Source organism: Budorcas taxicolor, chromosome 16 (genome assembly GCF_023091745.1).
Source record: "Budorcas taxicolor isolate Tak-1 chromosome 16, Takin1.1, whole genome shotgun sequence".
NCBI classification, from domain to species: domain Eukaryota; kingdom Metazoa; phylum Chordata; class Mammalia; order Artiodactyla; family Bovidae; genus Budorcas; species Budorcas taxicolor.
In genome coordinates, this window is record NC_068925.1 from 20,356,965 (window position 1) to 20,373,735 (window position 16,771).

The window sequence follows — 16,771 nt, forward strand, 5'->3', positions numbered from 1 at the left end:
TGCCTTATATTTTCTAATATGTTTGAGGTATTTGGGAGTTTTATAACAGTGTTAATCACAGTCATCAAATACATAGAATAGAATTTCAGGATGAACTGTATACTCTCAAAATTCATAAATTGAAATCCTAGCCCCCAGTACCCGAGAATATGACCTTAAATGGAAATAGAGTCATTGCAGTTGTAATTGTTAAGATGAAGGCACCAGGGTGGGCCCTAATCCCATATGACTTGTGTTCTTATAAAAAGAGGAATTTTGTACACAGGCAGCACACAAGGAGAATGCTATGTGAAGATGAAGTCAGAGATTGGGGAGATGCTTCTACGAGTCACAGAACACTAAAGATTGCCAGAAAACCACCAGAAGCTAGGAAGAAGCATGGAACAAATTCTTCCTTATAAGCCATCAGAAGGGACCAACCCCACAACACCTTGATCTGGGACTTCCATCCTCTAGAATTGAGACAATCAATTTCTGTTTTTTAATCCATCCAGCAATACTCTATTATGGCAGTCCTAGCAAACCTACACAAGTAGTTTAACCAAAAAATAATTCACTACGTATTGGATAATTAAATGAAAAATTCTATGAAGCTACAGGAACAGCCTTCCTCATTAAAACTGTTTAGCACATTTAGGATATTAATTACTGCTGAATTATGCATCAGTGTTTGTTGTCATTTACTTTAAAATATTAATTTACTGATTCTCAGTGTTTCTTCAACTTTCAGTTCATTTCAACTCAATCTAATAAGAGATTATCAGATGCCAATTGGGTTGTTATTCCTATGGTACCTACTATAGAAATTATGTGGAGAAGGCAATGGCACCCCACTCCAGTACTCTTGCCTGGAAAATCCCATGGGCAGAGGAGCCTGGAAGGCTGCAGTCCATGGGGTCGCGAAGAGTGACTTCACTTTCACTTTTTGCTTTCATGCATTGAAGAAGGAAATGGCAACCCACTCCAGTGTTCTTGCCTGGAGAATCCCAGGGATGGGTGAGCCTGGTGGGGTGCCATCTGTGGGGTTGCACAGGGTCGGACATGACTAAAGCAAATTAGCAGCATAGAGATTATGAAAATAAGCAGTATGAGAACCGTACTCAATGTATCCATACTTTTCTTTGGAATCAAGGTCTGCTGCTGCTGCTGCTGCTAAGTCGCTTCAGTCGTGTCCGACCCTGTGTGACCCCATAGACAGCAGCCCACCAGGCTCTCCCATCCCTGGGATTCTCCAGGCAAGAACACTGGAGTGGGTTGCCATTTCTTTCTCCAATGCATGAAAGTGAAAAGTGAAAGTGAAGTCGCTCAGTCATGTCCAACTCTTAGTGACCCCACGGACTGCAGCCCACCAGGCTCCTCTGTCCATGGGATTTTCCAGGCAAGAGTACTAGAGTGGGGTGCCACTGCCTTCTCCAGGAATCAAGGTCTATCACCTTTAAAATAAGTTAATATTGCTGGAAAGAATGCATTCAAGTGACAAATTTATAGGAAAATGATATGAAAGAAACTGAATCAAAAGAAGATGTGGGAATTGAGGAAGGTCATCAAATATGTGTAACACTTTGATGGGGGTAATGGTGCTAGAGGTATGGAGAATGCCACACTTGATACTGGTTAAAAGGAAATGAGTAAGCTGATCAATCTAATTAGATATCAAAATAAATACTAGAGAGAACTAAAAGATAAGTGTTGATAGGTGAAGGCAATCAGAGTCCTGAAATATCCATCTTTTGACCAATTTTATTATATATATATTAAAATGGGAAAAATACTACAAAAATTCAGCTCTATAATAACCAAACTGTAGTAAACTTAAAAGATAAAATAACTCATTCAGAGACAAGGAAATGAAACACTAGAATCCCATTCCTGGGAGATAAACACTGTTAAGACTTTAGTGTATATTCCTGCTGCTGCTGCTAAGTCGCTTCAGTCGTGGCTGACTCTGTGCAGCCCCATAGACGGCAGCCCACCAGGCTCCCATGGGATTCTCCAGGCAAGAACACTGGAGTGGGTCGCCATTTCCTTCTCCAATGCATGAAAGTAAAGAGTGAAAGTGAAGTCGCTCAGTTGTGTCCAACTCTTAGCCACCCCATGGACTGCAGCCTACCAGGCTTCTCCATCCATGGGATTCTCCAGGCAAGAGTACTGGAGTGGAGTGCGATTGCCTTCTCCTAAACAGACATATTCATATATGTATGTCTACAAATCCATGTATACATAGACACATGTATATGCTCATATATTTTTCTAAAATAGACTCACATAATACAAGCCATTAAATGTTTAACACCTTTCCACATTGTTAAATATTATATTTTATTAATTTTTAGAATATAATTGATTAACAATGATGTGGTAGTTATACCAACTGGTATACTTGAAGTGATATAGTTATATACATACAAGTATTCATACTTTTTCAAATTATTTTCCCTTTTAGGTTATTGAATATTGACCTGAGTTCCCTTTGCTATTCAGCAGCTCCTGGCTGGTAAATACCACAGTGAAATGTTCTTCTATAGCACTGTAAAGTGTATGGCCACACAAGATTCCATTAGTGGATATGAAGAAGTTTTTTGCTGGTGTATTCAGGCCAGTGATTTCATTTGCTAAATTCTAATTAAAAGATGCTTACTCCTTGGAAGGAAAGTTATGACCAACTTAGATAGCATATTCAAAAGCAGAGACATTACTTTGCCAACAAAGGTCTGTCTTGTCAAGGCTATGGTTTTTCCAGTGGCCATGTATGGATGTGAGAGTTGGACTATGAAGAAACCTGAGGGCCGAAGAACTGATGCTTTTGAACTGTGGTGTTGGAGAAGACTCTTGAGCGACCCTTGGACTGCAAGGAGACCCAACCAGTCCATTCTGAAGGAGATCAGCCCTGGGATTTCTTTGGAGGGAATGATGCTAAAGCTGAAACTCCAGTACTTTGGCCACCTCATGCGAAAAGTTGACTCATTAGAAAAGACTCTGATGCTTGGAGGGATTGGGGGCAGGAGGAGAAGGGGACAACAGAGGATGAGATGGCGGGATGGCATCACTGACTTGATGGACATGAGTCTGAGTGAACTCTGGGAGCTGGTGATGGACAGGGTAGCCTGGCGTGCTGCAATTCATGGGGTCGCAAACAGTCAGACACGACTGAGCCACTGAACTGAACTGAACTGACCCATTGTTACTAAGCGAAGAGGACTTTTAAAGTAAAGCATCCATTGCAAACTATTACATTTAGAATGGATAAACAACCAGGTCCAATATATAGCACCGGGAACTATATTGAATATCCTGTGATAAACCATAATGGAAAAGAATATTTTTAAAAAGTGTGTATATATGTGTAAACGAGTCACTGTGCTATACAGCAGAGATTGGCACTACATTGAAATCAACTGTACCTCAATAAAAAAATTAAAAGTAGAGCATCCATTGTTAACCCAAGGATCTGGGATGTTGCTAGACCTTAAGCAGCCCTTCTGGAGTCTTTGATCACTTAGTAACTTGGCCTCTGAAAGCTTTTACTTCTTTTCATTATTTGTTTTTTTTTTTCCTTTGTATCCTCAAGGCTTCTTAGACTTTACAATTTAATGCTATGTGTCTGTGACATCAAAAGGGCATAAAAGTATGACTTAGTTTGTAATAGGGAGGCAACATCACTCATAGATGAGATCACTGCATTACCTGGAAACCCTCCCAGGCTCTGTCTTATTGATAGTCTGCCTTATGGGTTAGAACACAAGCTTGTTAACAGTATTCCCTTCAGTAACATTACTTTATGTGAGAGCAGTAATTTAGAATCACTGCACTGTGGTATTCAAAAATTCAAAATGAAAGAAAATATCAAGGTTAAAGCAAAGTTTTATTTTGCTATGAAAATATGTTTCATAAAGCACCAGTATGAATGAATATAATTTAGCTCAAATTTGTAGAGTGTTGATAAGTTTCCTTATAATGCTTGGTTAGAAGTACCTAACCTTTAAATGCTTTTTATTGTGCCATAAGCAGTCCAGCTTCCTTTACCATAAATGTCTCATTGTAAGACTTAAGTGTTTGGAAGGTTCAAGATGAACATTTCTATTTTGCTGTTTATACATGGTTCTTTTTGACCTTGGCAAATAAGGCCAAAAAAAAAAAAAAAGCTTTAGCACTTTCAGTGGTTAAAGATATAAATACTTACTGTCTATCTGACTTTACTAGAATTGTATCTGCTTTTCCTCTTTCCTTCTCTCTCTCTTTGCCTCTGCCTCTCTCTGTCTCTATCACTCTTACACACACACACACACACACACACACACTCTTTACATCACTCTTATCCTTGTGTTACTGTCTCAGTGGTAGAAGCTCAGATCCTAATGGAGATGCAGAGTGCTAGAAATCAGCCACTCTTATTCAATCATAAGACTACTATAGATTTCTGAGACATTACACTTGAAAATATTCATGTTTTAAGGTTTGATGTCAGATTTAATTTTAGGGAGTGCCTTTTGACCACTCCCTCTGTGAAATTTTAGTATTTAAAAGCCCTGATGGTTTAGGCTAGGTTAAGAGAAGAATTGAATTGAGGGATCCTTCTTCTTTCTTCACTGATCAGCACAGCTCACAAAAACCTCCTTGCCGTGCTTATATTATACTTTTCCCAATGACCACCATCTTGCTATCCTTGTTTCCAAAATCTTTGCAAGTTTCTGTGAACCATCTCACAAACTTCTTAAAGATGGCCACTTTCTGGTACGGTGCTCATTTAAAATGAGGATGATCTGGTTGGCTACAGTTTGGATGGTCATCATCAATCAGGATGCTATCTAGCCTGAACTTTTGAAACAATCCAAGTATGTTGTGAACAGGCTCACAAAAGGTGTTTTTCTCCTTTATGAACATATGGTATATACACATGTTAAGTGGTTTCACAATAGCTCTGCTGGTTATATCAAGATAGGTCCTTCAATCTTTCAATAATGTTTTTAATCACAAGCTTTAAAGCACAATTGTTTTTACCTTGAAATTCTTAAAAATCTGTTATGAGACAGAAATAAGAGATTAATGGAGATCTTGCAAAAAAAAGATAAATGGCACCACCAGAATACCACAAAACTGGGGGAAAAATTAATTGAACCTATACTTTTGATAAATATTTATTTTTTGCAGAAGAAAAATGCATACTAGTTTAAGCTGTCATTATACTAACCTACATCCTATTTTTCATATTATTAGTAATACATAATGTGGTAGTTTATATTCAAAAATAAAACCAGAATGTATATACCTCATGTATTTATCCAGAAATACACCAAGGTTACTATGGTTACGAAAAATCCATTACCTTTGAATACAGAATGAAAAAGTTTGACTTAAAGTGTGTGCTATTTATTATAGCAAACATCAACAGCCTTCGGGAGGTTCTCTAACTGGATTCATTTTTCAGTGTCATAGCTGACCCACCATTCTACTAGCTTATGGCCTATGCAAGGCAAAAAATTTGAACTGTATGCATTTTTAAATATATTTTGTACTAACTCAAGGTGCAGTGCTGCCTTTGACTTTCAATGCTTCATATTTAAGAGAAAGAAGAAAAGCATTCCAGCCACCTAGATGCTAAGTGGCATCTGAATTGAAATGAATTTACTTTGACCTGTATCCACCATGGTGGCAAGATTCTTTTTTTTTTTTTTCTTTTTTAACACATAGCAGAAGAATGTTAGTTCTATGTGGAAACTTAAAGGGAAGCTACAAATAAATGGAGTAAGAGTGAGAAAAAAATTTGACACCTTGAATATTTAGGAGGGGATATTAAGCCAAGTTATTGAAAAAGTTTTTTATGGTATAGAAGGCAAGGAATTGTAAATAGTACAGATACTTATAACCAGAAAAAATGGTATGAAATAGCTCTTAAACAAGTTTCAAAACGAATCCTCATCCCTACTAAATTTTTGCTCATCAAGACTATGAGTAATCAAATCAAAGTAAAATATAAGTCACTAATCATCATACAAAAAGTATGCAGTAAATAAGGAGTTAAACATGCAAATAAAATAATATTTTCAACTTGTAAAACTGTCAAAGACATAAGGACATAACATTCACTTCTGATGAACTTTTCTGGAAAACATTGAAAAACGCATATCAAATATTCTGAAAAAGTTTGCTACCTTTGACTTAGCTATTTCCCTTTTAGAGATCTAGCAAACAGAGATTTATGTATGATAATATTTATCACAAAACATTTAAAACAGAGATAAATCAGGAACTTTTGAATTTTTAAGTGGCTAAATGCATGAGTGTATATCCATAAAACTAGAATACAGCAAAATATTTCTAGAAAAACCCTTCATGCTATGGGATATATTCATAATAAGGGAACATGCAAGGATTCCAAATTTTACATTATAGTTCAATTTTGTTAAAAAGAATAAAGTGCTAGAAGGAATTACATCAAATATTAGAGTGTCTATCTGTAAGATGGGATATCTTCATGTTTTAAATTATCTTCAGTAAACATGTGTCATTTTTATAACTAAAAACTGCTATCAATTATTTCTCCAACCTAGATGAATGCATCTTCCATTTCTCAGTCTCTCTATGAATTGACATTTCAGCACTGGAGAGATTCATTTTAGTGATCCTACAGTCTTGCTATTACTGACAGCACCAGCCCTCATGGGATAGGATAGAAGTTCCATCTGCAAACTACTTAGCATGGAAAGAACATTATGCCACAACAATCCAGACAGCAAGACAGGCCATGAGCACCAACTGCATCATAATACATTATATGATGGAACATGGCAGGATTTAAAGCATGTGTAGAAGCTAAAGCGAGACATGACAAGAGCAGTATCCTCCATCAGCTTGTTCCAGTGCTGTGCTTAGTCACTTAGTTATGTCCAACTCTTTGCGACCCCATAGACTGCAGCCCACCAGGCTCCTCTATCCATGGGGATTCTCCAGTCAAGAGTACTGGAGTGGGTTGCCATGCCCTCCTTCAGAGGATCTTCCCAACCCAGGGATTGAACCCAGGTCTCCCACATTGTAGGCTGGTTATTTACCAACTGAGCCATCAGGGAATTCGCAGCTTGATACGAGCTCACTTCAAACAGCCAGATTCCCTCTCCCATTCTGTCTTTTCTGTGATTTTGAGTGGGCAGGTGGACTTTGGAAAATAAATAACAAAAATTTAGTGTATACTGCAAATATAAAATCTTAGAGTTGAAAGAGCTCTCAAGGGCCATTATATTCATCTTGCATGCAAGTTGTGGAATCTCAAGAAAAGTGAGCACTCAGCCTTTGCTAATAGAGAAAACACTCACTTCAGGATGCTGTTATGAACTTAAAATTATGTTTTCCAAGATTTGCATATTAAAACCTTAACCCTCAATGTGACTATATTTGGAGGTAGGGCTTTTGAAGAATTGATGAAGGTTCAATGGGGTTATAATGATAGGTCCCTAATCCAATGGGGACACAAAAGAAGACCACGTGAAGCATAGGGAGAAGCTGGCTGTCTGCAAGTTAAGGAGACAGGCCCCAGGAGAAACCAAACCTGCCAACACCTTAATCTTGAACCTCTAGCCTCCAAAATGGTGAGAAATAAATTTCTGTTGTTTAAGTCTTCCAGTCTATGGTATTTGATTATGGAAGCTTAGAAGATCAACACAGGTGCTCAGGGTTTTTAAACCAGCTGCCAGCTCCCTTTTTGAGTTGTGATAAATAATAAAATGTGTCCAATAAGTAGCATGTATAGAAGTGAGAAAAATGGACTTTGACTCCAGATAGACTCAGATTTGAATCAGTTCTTCCAGTTGCTGACTAGGATTTCTTGACATCTCTGGGCCTCAGTTATAACACTTGAATCATCGTGTACAACTTTAACCTATTATATCGTTTTGATTTAATGCCTCTCCTTAGTGATTAACATTGCATTCCCACTGTGCTTTGTATCTGCTGACATTTGGAGATAAAAGCAACAAGTAATATAGGTGTTTATAAGACGCCTGGAGGAATTAGGAAAAAAATGCTGAGTCTTATCAGATAAAAGCCTTCATCAAAAAAATCTACAAACAATAAAGAGGGTGTGGAGAAAAGGAAACCCTCCTACATTATTGGTAAGAATGCAAACTGGTGCAGCCACTAAGGAGAGCAATATGCTCTTGCTGCTGCTAAGTCACTTCATTTGTGTCCGACTCTGTGTGACCCCATAGAAGGCAGCCCACCAGATTCCCCCATCCCTGGGATTCTCCAGGCAAGAATGCTGGAGTGGGTTGCCATTTCCTTCTCCAATGCATGAAAATGAAAAGCGAAAGGGAAGTTGCTCAGTCGTGTCCGACTCTTCGCAACCCCATGGACTGCAGCCCACCAGGCTCCTCCATCCATGGGATTTTCCAGGCAAGAGTACTGGAGTGGGGTGCCATCACCTTCTCCGAGGAGAGCAATATAGAGGTTCCTTAAAAAACTAAGTATAGAACTACCAAATGACCCAGAAATTCCACTCCTGGCATATACCTGGAGAAAATCATAACTCAAAAAAGATACAAGCACCTCAATGTTCATCGCAGCACTATTTACAATATCCCAAACATGGAAGCAACCTAAATGTCTGTCGACAGAGAAATGGATAAAGAAGATGTGGTACGTATATCACTCAGCCATAAAGGAATGAAACGGTGCCATTTACAGACAAAAGGATGAACCTAGAGACTCAGAGAGTGAAAGAAGTCAGAAAGAGAAAAACAAATATTGCATATTAATGCATATATATGAAATCAAGAAAAATGGTACAGATGAAACTATTTGCAAAGCAGAAATAAACACACAGACAGAAATAATAAATTATGGACACCAGGGGGTGGAAGGTGGGGTAGTGGGATGAATTGGGAGATTGGAATTGATATATACACAATATTGAAACTTTGTATAAGACAGAGAACTAATGAGGACCCACTGTATAACACAGAGAACTCTACTCAGTACTCTGCGGTAATCTAAATGGGAAGGAAATCCAAAATAGAGGGGATATATGTATACATATAACTGAATCATTTCACTGTACAACACTATAAAGCATCTATACTCTAATAAAAATTTAAAAAAAATTCTAACTTCAATGATGAAAATCATTGAAGAAGCCATTATCATTGTAACTAGAAAAGATGGTTATGAACTCTGTAAAAATACCCCACTTTCTTATAGTTGAGGCATCTATTACACCATGCTAACATTTGCCACGAGCTTTCGATGCAGGTATATAGTTAGGTGGGTCTGTTAAGGATTCAAGACAACATAATTTAGTATCATTTTTTTAGGTGGTATGAGAAAGCAGTTTGAATGGCTCAGAGGTTAAAGCATCTGCCTGCAATGCGGGAGACCTGGGTTCTACACCTGGGTCGGGAAGATTCCCTGGAGAAGGAAACGGCAACCCACTCCAGTTCTTGCCTGGAGAATCCCATGGATGGTGGGCTACAGTCCACGGGGTCGCAAAGAGTTGGACACGACTGAGTGACTTCACTTCACTCTCTTCCCCGTCCTGTTCATTCTCTGGCTTTGTAGTGCCACCTTATGTGGCATTTTGTACATTTTGGAAATCTTCAAGGTCCACACTCTGAGACCCGCCATCAGCCACACCACTTCCCTGTAGATGAGGTCAGCACTCACTTTGCACAGGGAAGGGGTCTTGGTTTCTTTTTCTTGGGTTTCTACATTTCCATCCATCTTTTCCCTATTGTTTCTTCTTTCCCACCCTATTCCTGCTCTTCACCCCGTTGTGATCATCTTTCTTTGTTCCCAGGCATCATTTGACTTCATTCATTCCCTTATTCTCTACGGTCTCTGCAATCAGTGGGGAAATGCAGTCATGAACAAGACAGACACAGCCCTGTCCTTATGATGCTCATGGTTTCATGGGGCAAAACGATAAGTAAACAGGCAGCCTAGTGCAAACCAAAAAGTGAGGTGGGCATAAAGGTAGTCAGTGAGCACATAGGGTTACACCTGACTTATACATGGTGTTCCCCGAAGACTTCTTGTAGGAAGTGTCTACAGTGTGCCTGAAAGCTGTGCTGTCCCCATTACACATGATGATACAGCTGGTCCTAATAAGTGCTTTGCATAATATTTATTAAGACATGGGTAAGGTTCATTCCAAGATGTGTTTTCATTTCTACTGAAATAAATTCTGTGGCCAATAATTTTTAGTTAAAATAATGCCTTCAGATATTCCTAGGGCAAGGGTAATCTATTTTGTTTACTTTTAGTATTTATTTTTTAGTTTTCTTGACTAAGTGTACTTTACTCAGAACATGCTAAGTATTTTATCTATAGTTTTATTTCTCTTCAAAATCCTGAAAGTTTCTGTTATCTCCATTTAATAGTTTCAGAAACCAAGCTTTAATATTTACATAACTTGTTTTAAGATCATATTCTCTTCATCATAACTAAGATGCCTGAGATGGTGTCAAAGTCTAACTGTCATAGGCTGTGTGGTCTTGAGCAAGTTGCTTAACCTTTCTGTGCCTCAATTTTCTCATTTGTGAAATAGGAGTATTGATAATACCTACCTTACAGAATAAGTATTACAGAATTCTATCCAAGTATGATGAAGAAAATATAAAAGCAATAGTTCTCGTGCTTTGAGGCCTCTCAGACTAGAGGACACAAAGGTGTGAGCTCTGAAAACGTAACTGGGTGGATGAAAGACCCAGCCCTGTCCCAATACTCGTCTTTCCTATGTCTGTATGTGCTGCCATCAAGTCGTGAGCACCAAGGTGGAGAACGGAGCACCGTGTCTGGCTGATTCTCTGTTACAGCCTTAGTGTGTGCGCACTCAGTCACTTCAGCCATGTCTGACTCTTTGCGACCCTGTGGGCTGTAGCCCACCAAGCTCATCTGTCCGTGGGATTCTTCAGGCAAGAACACTGGAGTGAGTTGCCATGCCCTTCTCCATACAACCTTAGTACCTGGCACTAATGTGAAGGAGTGAATTCATTAAAAATTAATCATGTTTCTGACTCTAACTTGTTGTAACCTTTCATGAAGACTTTTAATATCTCTAACACCTCAGTTTTCCATCAACCCATATTTGATTAATAATGTCTCACCTAGTAGTCACATACAGTATCTAAAATATAATATATCAGGCTATAATTACCATACACACATAAACATGATTCAGACTCCAGACAACACACATAATATAGACCTCTTGTGTTTCGCAAGGTTTTGAGCAATTTCTTTTTCTCAAGTGTCCTGACACTTTATAATATAACATGGGCAGGTATACTATGTTTCTTCCCAAATGGTCTAAAATTCAGGCCACACTTAGTCACACTTCTGAGTCTTAAGATTATTCCACATTCATGAGGGTTTTAAAGGGGTTAACATGTGTCAGTGGCATTTGTTTGAAATGACATCACTACCTCAGTTGAACTGACATGACATCATCATTGCATTGTGAGTGTGGCTGCAGACCACACTGGGTCCCAGCTTCAATCCTGTGATCAATAGGAGGCAGAGGAATCATATGCTGAGCTCTTTGTGTTGATACATTTTCAAAGCCCCCTCTGCACCCCTCTGAGTAAAGGTATGTTAGTAGAAGGATTCAGGTAAGAGACAGGGTCAAAAGTAGAGAAGACACAGTAAGACAGCCTTGGGGGAAGGAAGTCAACACAAGCTCTTTTCTATTTTTCAAGCTTTGGCTTCACTGTCAGTGCAACATAACCACAAAGATCATGGAAGCTGAAAGATTTAACAGGAGACAAACCTAAGTAACCCAACTTTTAAATCTGCATTCTCAGATAGCTATAAATTATAGTTTATAGTTATCTTACATTTATTAGTTTGGAAGTACATATACTTTAATAGAGATTATAACTACTTACTAATACCTACAGAAGTCTTACCTGTGACTGTGTAGTTCTCTCCATTGCCTGAGTAGATTAGCATCCCATCCATATATAAAGAGTACTGAGTTATAATACCATTAGCTTTTTGGGGTGGATTCCAGGAGAGTAACAAAGAATGGGGAAGGGATTTGGCTACTGGTGGCTGAACCTGTTGTGGGGCTGTGGGGAAAATAAAAAGACTTATTCATTATAATTTTAGTTTGCATTTCTAATTTAAACTTTTCAGACCCAAACCAATAAACCATGGAATAAATGTGACATCACGTGCATGGAAATATCCCTGATTTGAGAGCATCTTATCAGTAATTGCTTTAGTACTAAATACTTGTCTTGAATTTATGAAAATTTGCATCAACCATAAATGGTGAGTATTTATATTTTATATTAGTTCACTTGACTGATGCTTGTGTTACTTCATCAATAGTATTACTAACCCATAATCTTTACTTGGGGGCATGCCTTTCAAAGCAAACTAAACAGAATCCCTACCCTTGAGGAGCTTTTGATCTAATGTGAACAATGCTAAGTGGCCCATAATTGATATAAAAAACCTATTAGCAGCCATAAAAATAAAACACAGCATAAATTAAATTTATTATACATGAAAACTATATTGTGAGTTTTTTTTTTTAATAAAGGGTGTCTGTCCATTTCCAATAAACTGGAGTCTCAGAAACTAAAAGAAAAAAAAAAAACTTTTAGAAAATGATCATAACCATAACCTATAGCTTGGTAAGTTGGTAATAAATTTAAGAAAAATCTAGAAATTGGGAAATAACAAGAAGGAAATGGTAAACTGGAGGAGTAGGAATCCCTCTGGGATCAAGTTGTAAAGTAGATTTGGAGGGTACAAGGAGAAGGAAATAGCAACCCACTCCAGTACTGTTGCCTAGAAATTCCCATGGACAGAGGAGCCTGGTGCAGGCCACTGTCCATAGGGTCTCAAAGAGTCAGACACGACTGAGTGACTTCACTGTCTTTCTTTCTTTCTTTCAGGTAAAACCTGGTCAGAGAGTGTAGTGGATGAAGAGAAAACAGTGAGATATAGGATAATCTGTGCCAGGAGTTGGTAGCAGTAATTAGAAAAGGGGATGATTATACGTGCCTCAGCAGAAACAAAGACGTTAAGAAAAAGTGCTAGCGTTGGTAGACCAGATGGAGTGCATGTTGAGAAAACACAGAACATGGGTCACCAATGCTATAGTCTGGGTGAGAGGGTTCTGGTGAGGTCAGGTGCAAGGCATGAAGAACAAAGGGTCACAAGAAGGGTTTTACAAACTTCTGTCTTCTGTCCTGGTTATATCAGATAGACCATTGTCTTTCTTTACACATCTTCTCTGTGAGTGGTTCTTAACTTTAAGGATTTAAAAGAGGTGGGATGAGAAGGGGGGAAAGGGAATGGTTGGATACTGAAATAGAGAGACTGGGGACTCTTTCCCCCTAAAGATCAACCTTTTAAATCTCCTGAATAACTTTACAGCTAGACAGTCAGAGAAATGTGTAACCCGTCTTATCTCGGAGAGAGAAATACGGAGTAACAATGCTTTAAATGTTTTGAGAGCTGTTATTTCTTGAAGAGATGTGTTCTGATGCTTGAGCAAAGCTTTCACTTTGGAGTGCTAAAATATTTTCTCTTTCCCACTGCCTTCCTAATGTAAGCTTTCTGAAACATTAATTTATGCCAACAGTTTGCAAGCTCCACATACAACAAAAGTGAGACTTGAATCAGAAGGAGCCAGGCCATGATTAATAATGCCTCGATTGGCATTTGGAGGTTCCATCACACTGAAATAATTGTTACCCGTGCTGGTGTTTAGCAGTTAAAAGAGACCATGGAAATCAACCGTTTGATTCTCAATTTCATACTGTGCCATACAATCAATTCTTTTTAGTCAGACTGTCTCTAGATTTACTTCTGAGCCATAGTAAAATGAGGAAGCTTTCATTAATCTTTCAGATGCTTCATATTAATGACAAGGCTCTTGCATGAACAATGTAACAGCAATTAAAAAGCCCATTAATCTGCATTACCGCTATTAAAGATGCATGTCATTAAAGGGTATGGAGTTTGATTCATTTTCGCACCCCCCCAAAAAATGGAGCAATTATGGCCTGGCAATGCACTTTGTCATCAAATTAGGTTGGGGTTTTCTAGCAAATGGCCTTGCAGTATTTAGCTCTTCTCCTATTTTATTATTCATGACTGAAATGTGGAAGTCAAGACCTTTGAAATTACTTTACCTTCTTGTGGAGTAGAGATGTTCAATGCATGCAAGCTCTCGGTACAGCCAGCCAAAGTGCAAGCAGCTAGGGTTACTGCATAGTTTTTGAAGGGTAGCAAGCCTGTCAATATGCCTGTAATAAAAGGGGACAAAGAGAGGTTTGCATATTTACCATAAGCCATGAAGAGTATTGTGTGTGTGTATACGTGTGAGATAAAAAGGTAGAGACACAGAGGATAAAAAAACAAAAACATATGCTTCTTAAATCCATTTCCCTGCCCATGTCTTGATTGTAGAATGCAGCGACTAGTGAGAAAAAATTGTGAGACTAACTTCTTGTTAAGACAGTTTTAAATAGCATTTTCCCCATCGTGCCTCTCAGGACGCGAATGCCCTGAGATGTTTCTCCTGAAAAACGGGAGTTCCACACACAGTTCATAGAGCAGAACTCAGTGTATCTGATAGTAAAGACAGCCACCATCCCATTCTGGATCCTAGTTCTCCTGGAGAAACAAAACTACTTCATTTCCTTTTACCTCGCATTTTTCAACCATGTTTAGCTAGAGATTCCATCTTAAGTGACATCTATTAACACATGTTAGGAGATGCTACTCCCAAGAGTGATTTCATTATTTTAACAGTAGGATACATGTATACAAACTATTTATTCATGTTGCAGCTAAAACGAATATGCAAATCAACACAGTTGAACAATTAGCCAATTAGATAATTATGCTTTTGTACTTCTCCTTGCAAAATTATTAGTTTATTTAATTAAGACACCTGCCTTAAACAGAAGCATTGCCCACAGAAGTGTTGCATTAACCTGATTTGGTGGTGGATATGTAAGATTTGTTTGGCAATTAAAGGTGCCTGCAGAAATGAAAGCACATTTTGTTTACCGGTGTTTGTAACTAAGACAGAAGCTCTTTATTTAGTTAATCCCCTGAATTGAAGAAGTATCAAAACTATCATTTGTGTATTTGCTCACCCATGTTTTTGTTGTGGCTTTTACAGCTGTTTTTATCCCCAATCACACGGATTGTCATCATTCTTACAAAAAGATGGTCTACTCATGGTATCCTTTCATTGAGTAAACTTTGATTCTTTTAATGTGGCAGACAGCTTTCATCATTCAACAACAAATTTTAAAATGCATGTTTGCCTATTCCCTTTCCCTGATAGAAAGGATTAACAAATTAAGAGAGCAAAGACCAGGATGAAGTAAAGGCCACAGTCACTGTTTGCTCTGGCCTTTCACACTGGCCCTGGGTCCCCAGTGTTGCCTGTAAGTCTTGAATCTAGCAGCTCCCCAAGCATCCCGCTGGGCCATGCAACCCTCTCGGCTGCACCTGGCACCACCATGCTCGCCCAGGGCCAAAGAAGTCAGCAAGCCAACGAAGTGACACACAACGCGTGTGACCATCTCATGCCAAAGGCAGCTCTGATTTCAAAACACCTTCACGTTGTCTCTGCTGTCCCTCACTCCTGCCACTGTGGCTGTCATTTCTTCTTGAATCTCCCAGATCATGACCCACATTCTAAACTCACTTTTTAAACAGGAATTATTTCTCTTCCTCCAAAAATCTTAAAGGAAGGCTTCCAGCATACATCTGCATCTTCAACATGTAGGGATTTGGGAATTAAGAGCAGTGATGCTCGGGAAAGACTGCTTGGGTCCAGATGCCAATTCTACTACTGGTTTATGGTATGGGTTTGGGCAGGTTGATCAGATTTCTGTGCCTTAGTCTTCTAAGGCACTGCAGATAAATAATAACAGCACCTGTCTTGGAGGAGAGGTCTCACAGGAATAATACAGTATCATGGGGCTATGAGATGTGGATATTACAATATTAATCTCAAAGTGTTACTATCAGGATTAAATAAGCTTAGGAATATAATGTTCTCAATACTGAGACATCGGAGGACAGAACTCTAGCACAGTGCCATGGCAGCCAGAGCTATGTTGTCACTGCGATCCAGTTTCTGCCTGCACGCTGCTATTAAACACTGATTTTTATCTTTTAAAGATCACTCAGTTCAATTCTCCTTCCCTGGTGGCTCACAGGTTAAAGCGTCTGTCCAGAATGTGGGAGACCAGGGTTCAATCCCTGGGTCAGGAAGATCCCCTGGAGAAGGAAGTGGAACCCCACTCCAGTATTCTTGCCTGGAGAATCCCATGGAGGGAGGAGCCTGGTAGGCTACAGTCCATGGGGTCACAAAGAGTCAGATACGACTGAGCGACTTCACTTCACTTTCAGTTCAGTTCAGTTCAGTCCTCAGTTGTGTCCAACTCTCTGTAACCCAATGGATTATAGCATACAAGGCTTCCCTGTCCATCACCAACTTCCAGAGATTATTTAAACTCAAGATCATTGAATCAGTGATGTCATCCAACCATCTCATCCTCTATCATCCCCTTTTCCTCCCACCTTCAATCTTTCCCAGCATTGGGGTCTTTTAAAATTAATCAGTTCTATGCATCAGGAGGCCAAAGTATTAGAGTTTCAGTATCAGCATGAGTCCTACCAATGAATATCCAGGACTGATCTGCTTTAGGATGGACTGGTTGGATCTCCTGGCAGTCCAAGGGAATCTCAAGAGTCTTCTCCAACACCACAGTTCAAAAGCATCAATTCTTTGGTGCTCAGTGTT

At 38.9% G+C, this 16,771-nt stretch overlaps 1 protein-coding gene across 1 annotated transcript in view; it reads right to left on the reverse strand.

Annotated features, from left to right (window-relative positions):
• Nucleotides 1-16,771, reverse strand: part of USH2A (usherin) — a 930,744-nt gene that overhangs the window by 468,600 nt on the left and 445,373 nt on the right. Inside the window, exons 30-31 of the mRNA XM_052653949.1 lie at nt 14,136-14,249; nt 11,892-12,053 (exon numbers count right to left, since the gene is read on the reverse strand). Of these exons, the coding sequence (XP_052509909.1) occupies nt 11,892-12,053; nt 14,136-14,249 (276 nt within the window). The remainder of the gene's footprint in view (nt 1-11,891; nt 12,054-14,135; nt 14,250-16,771) is intronic.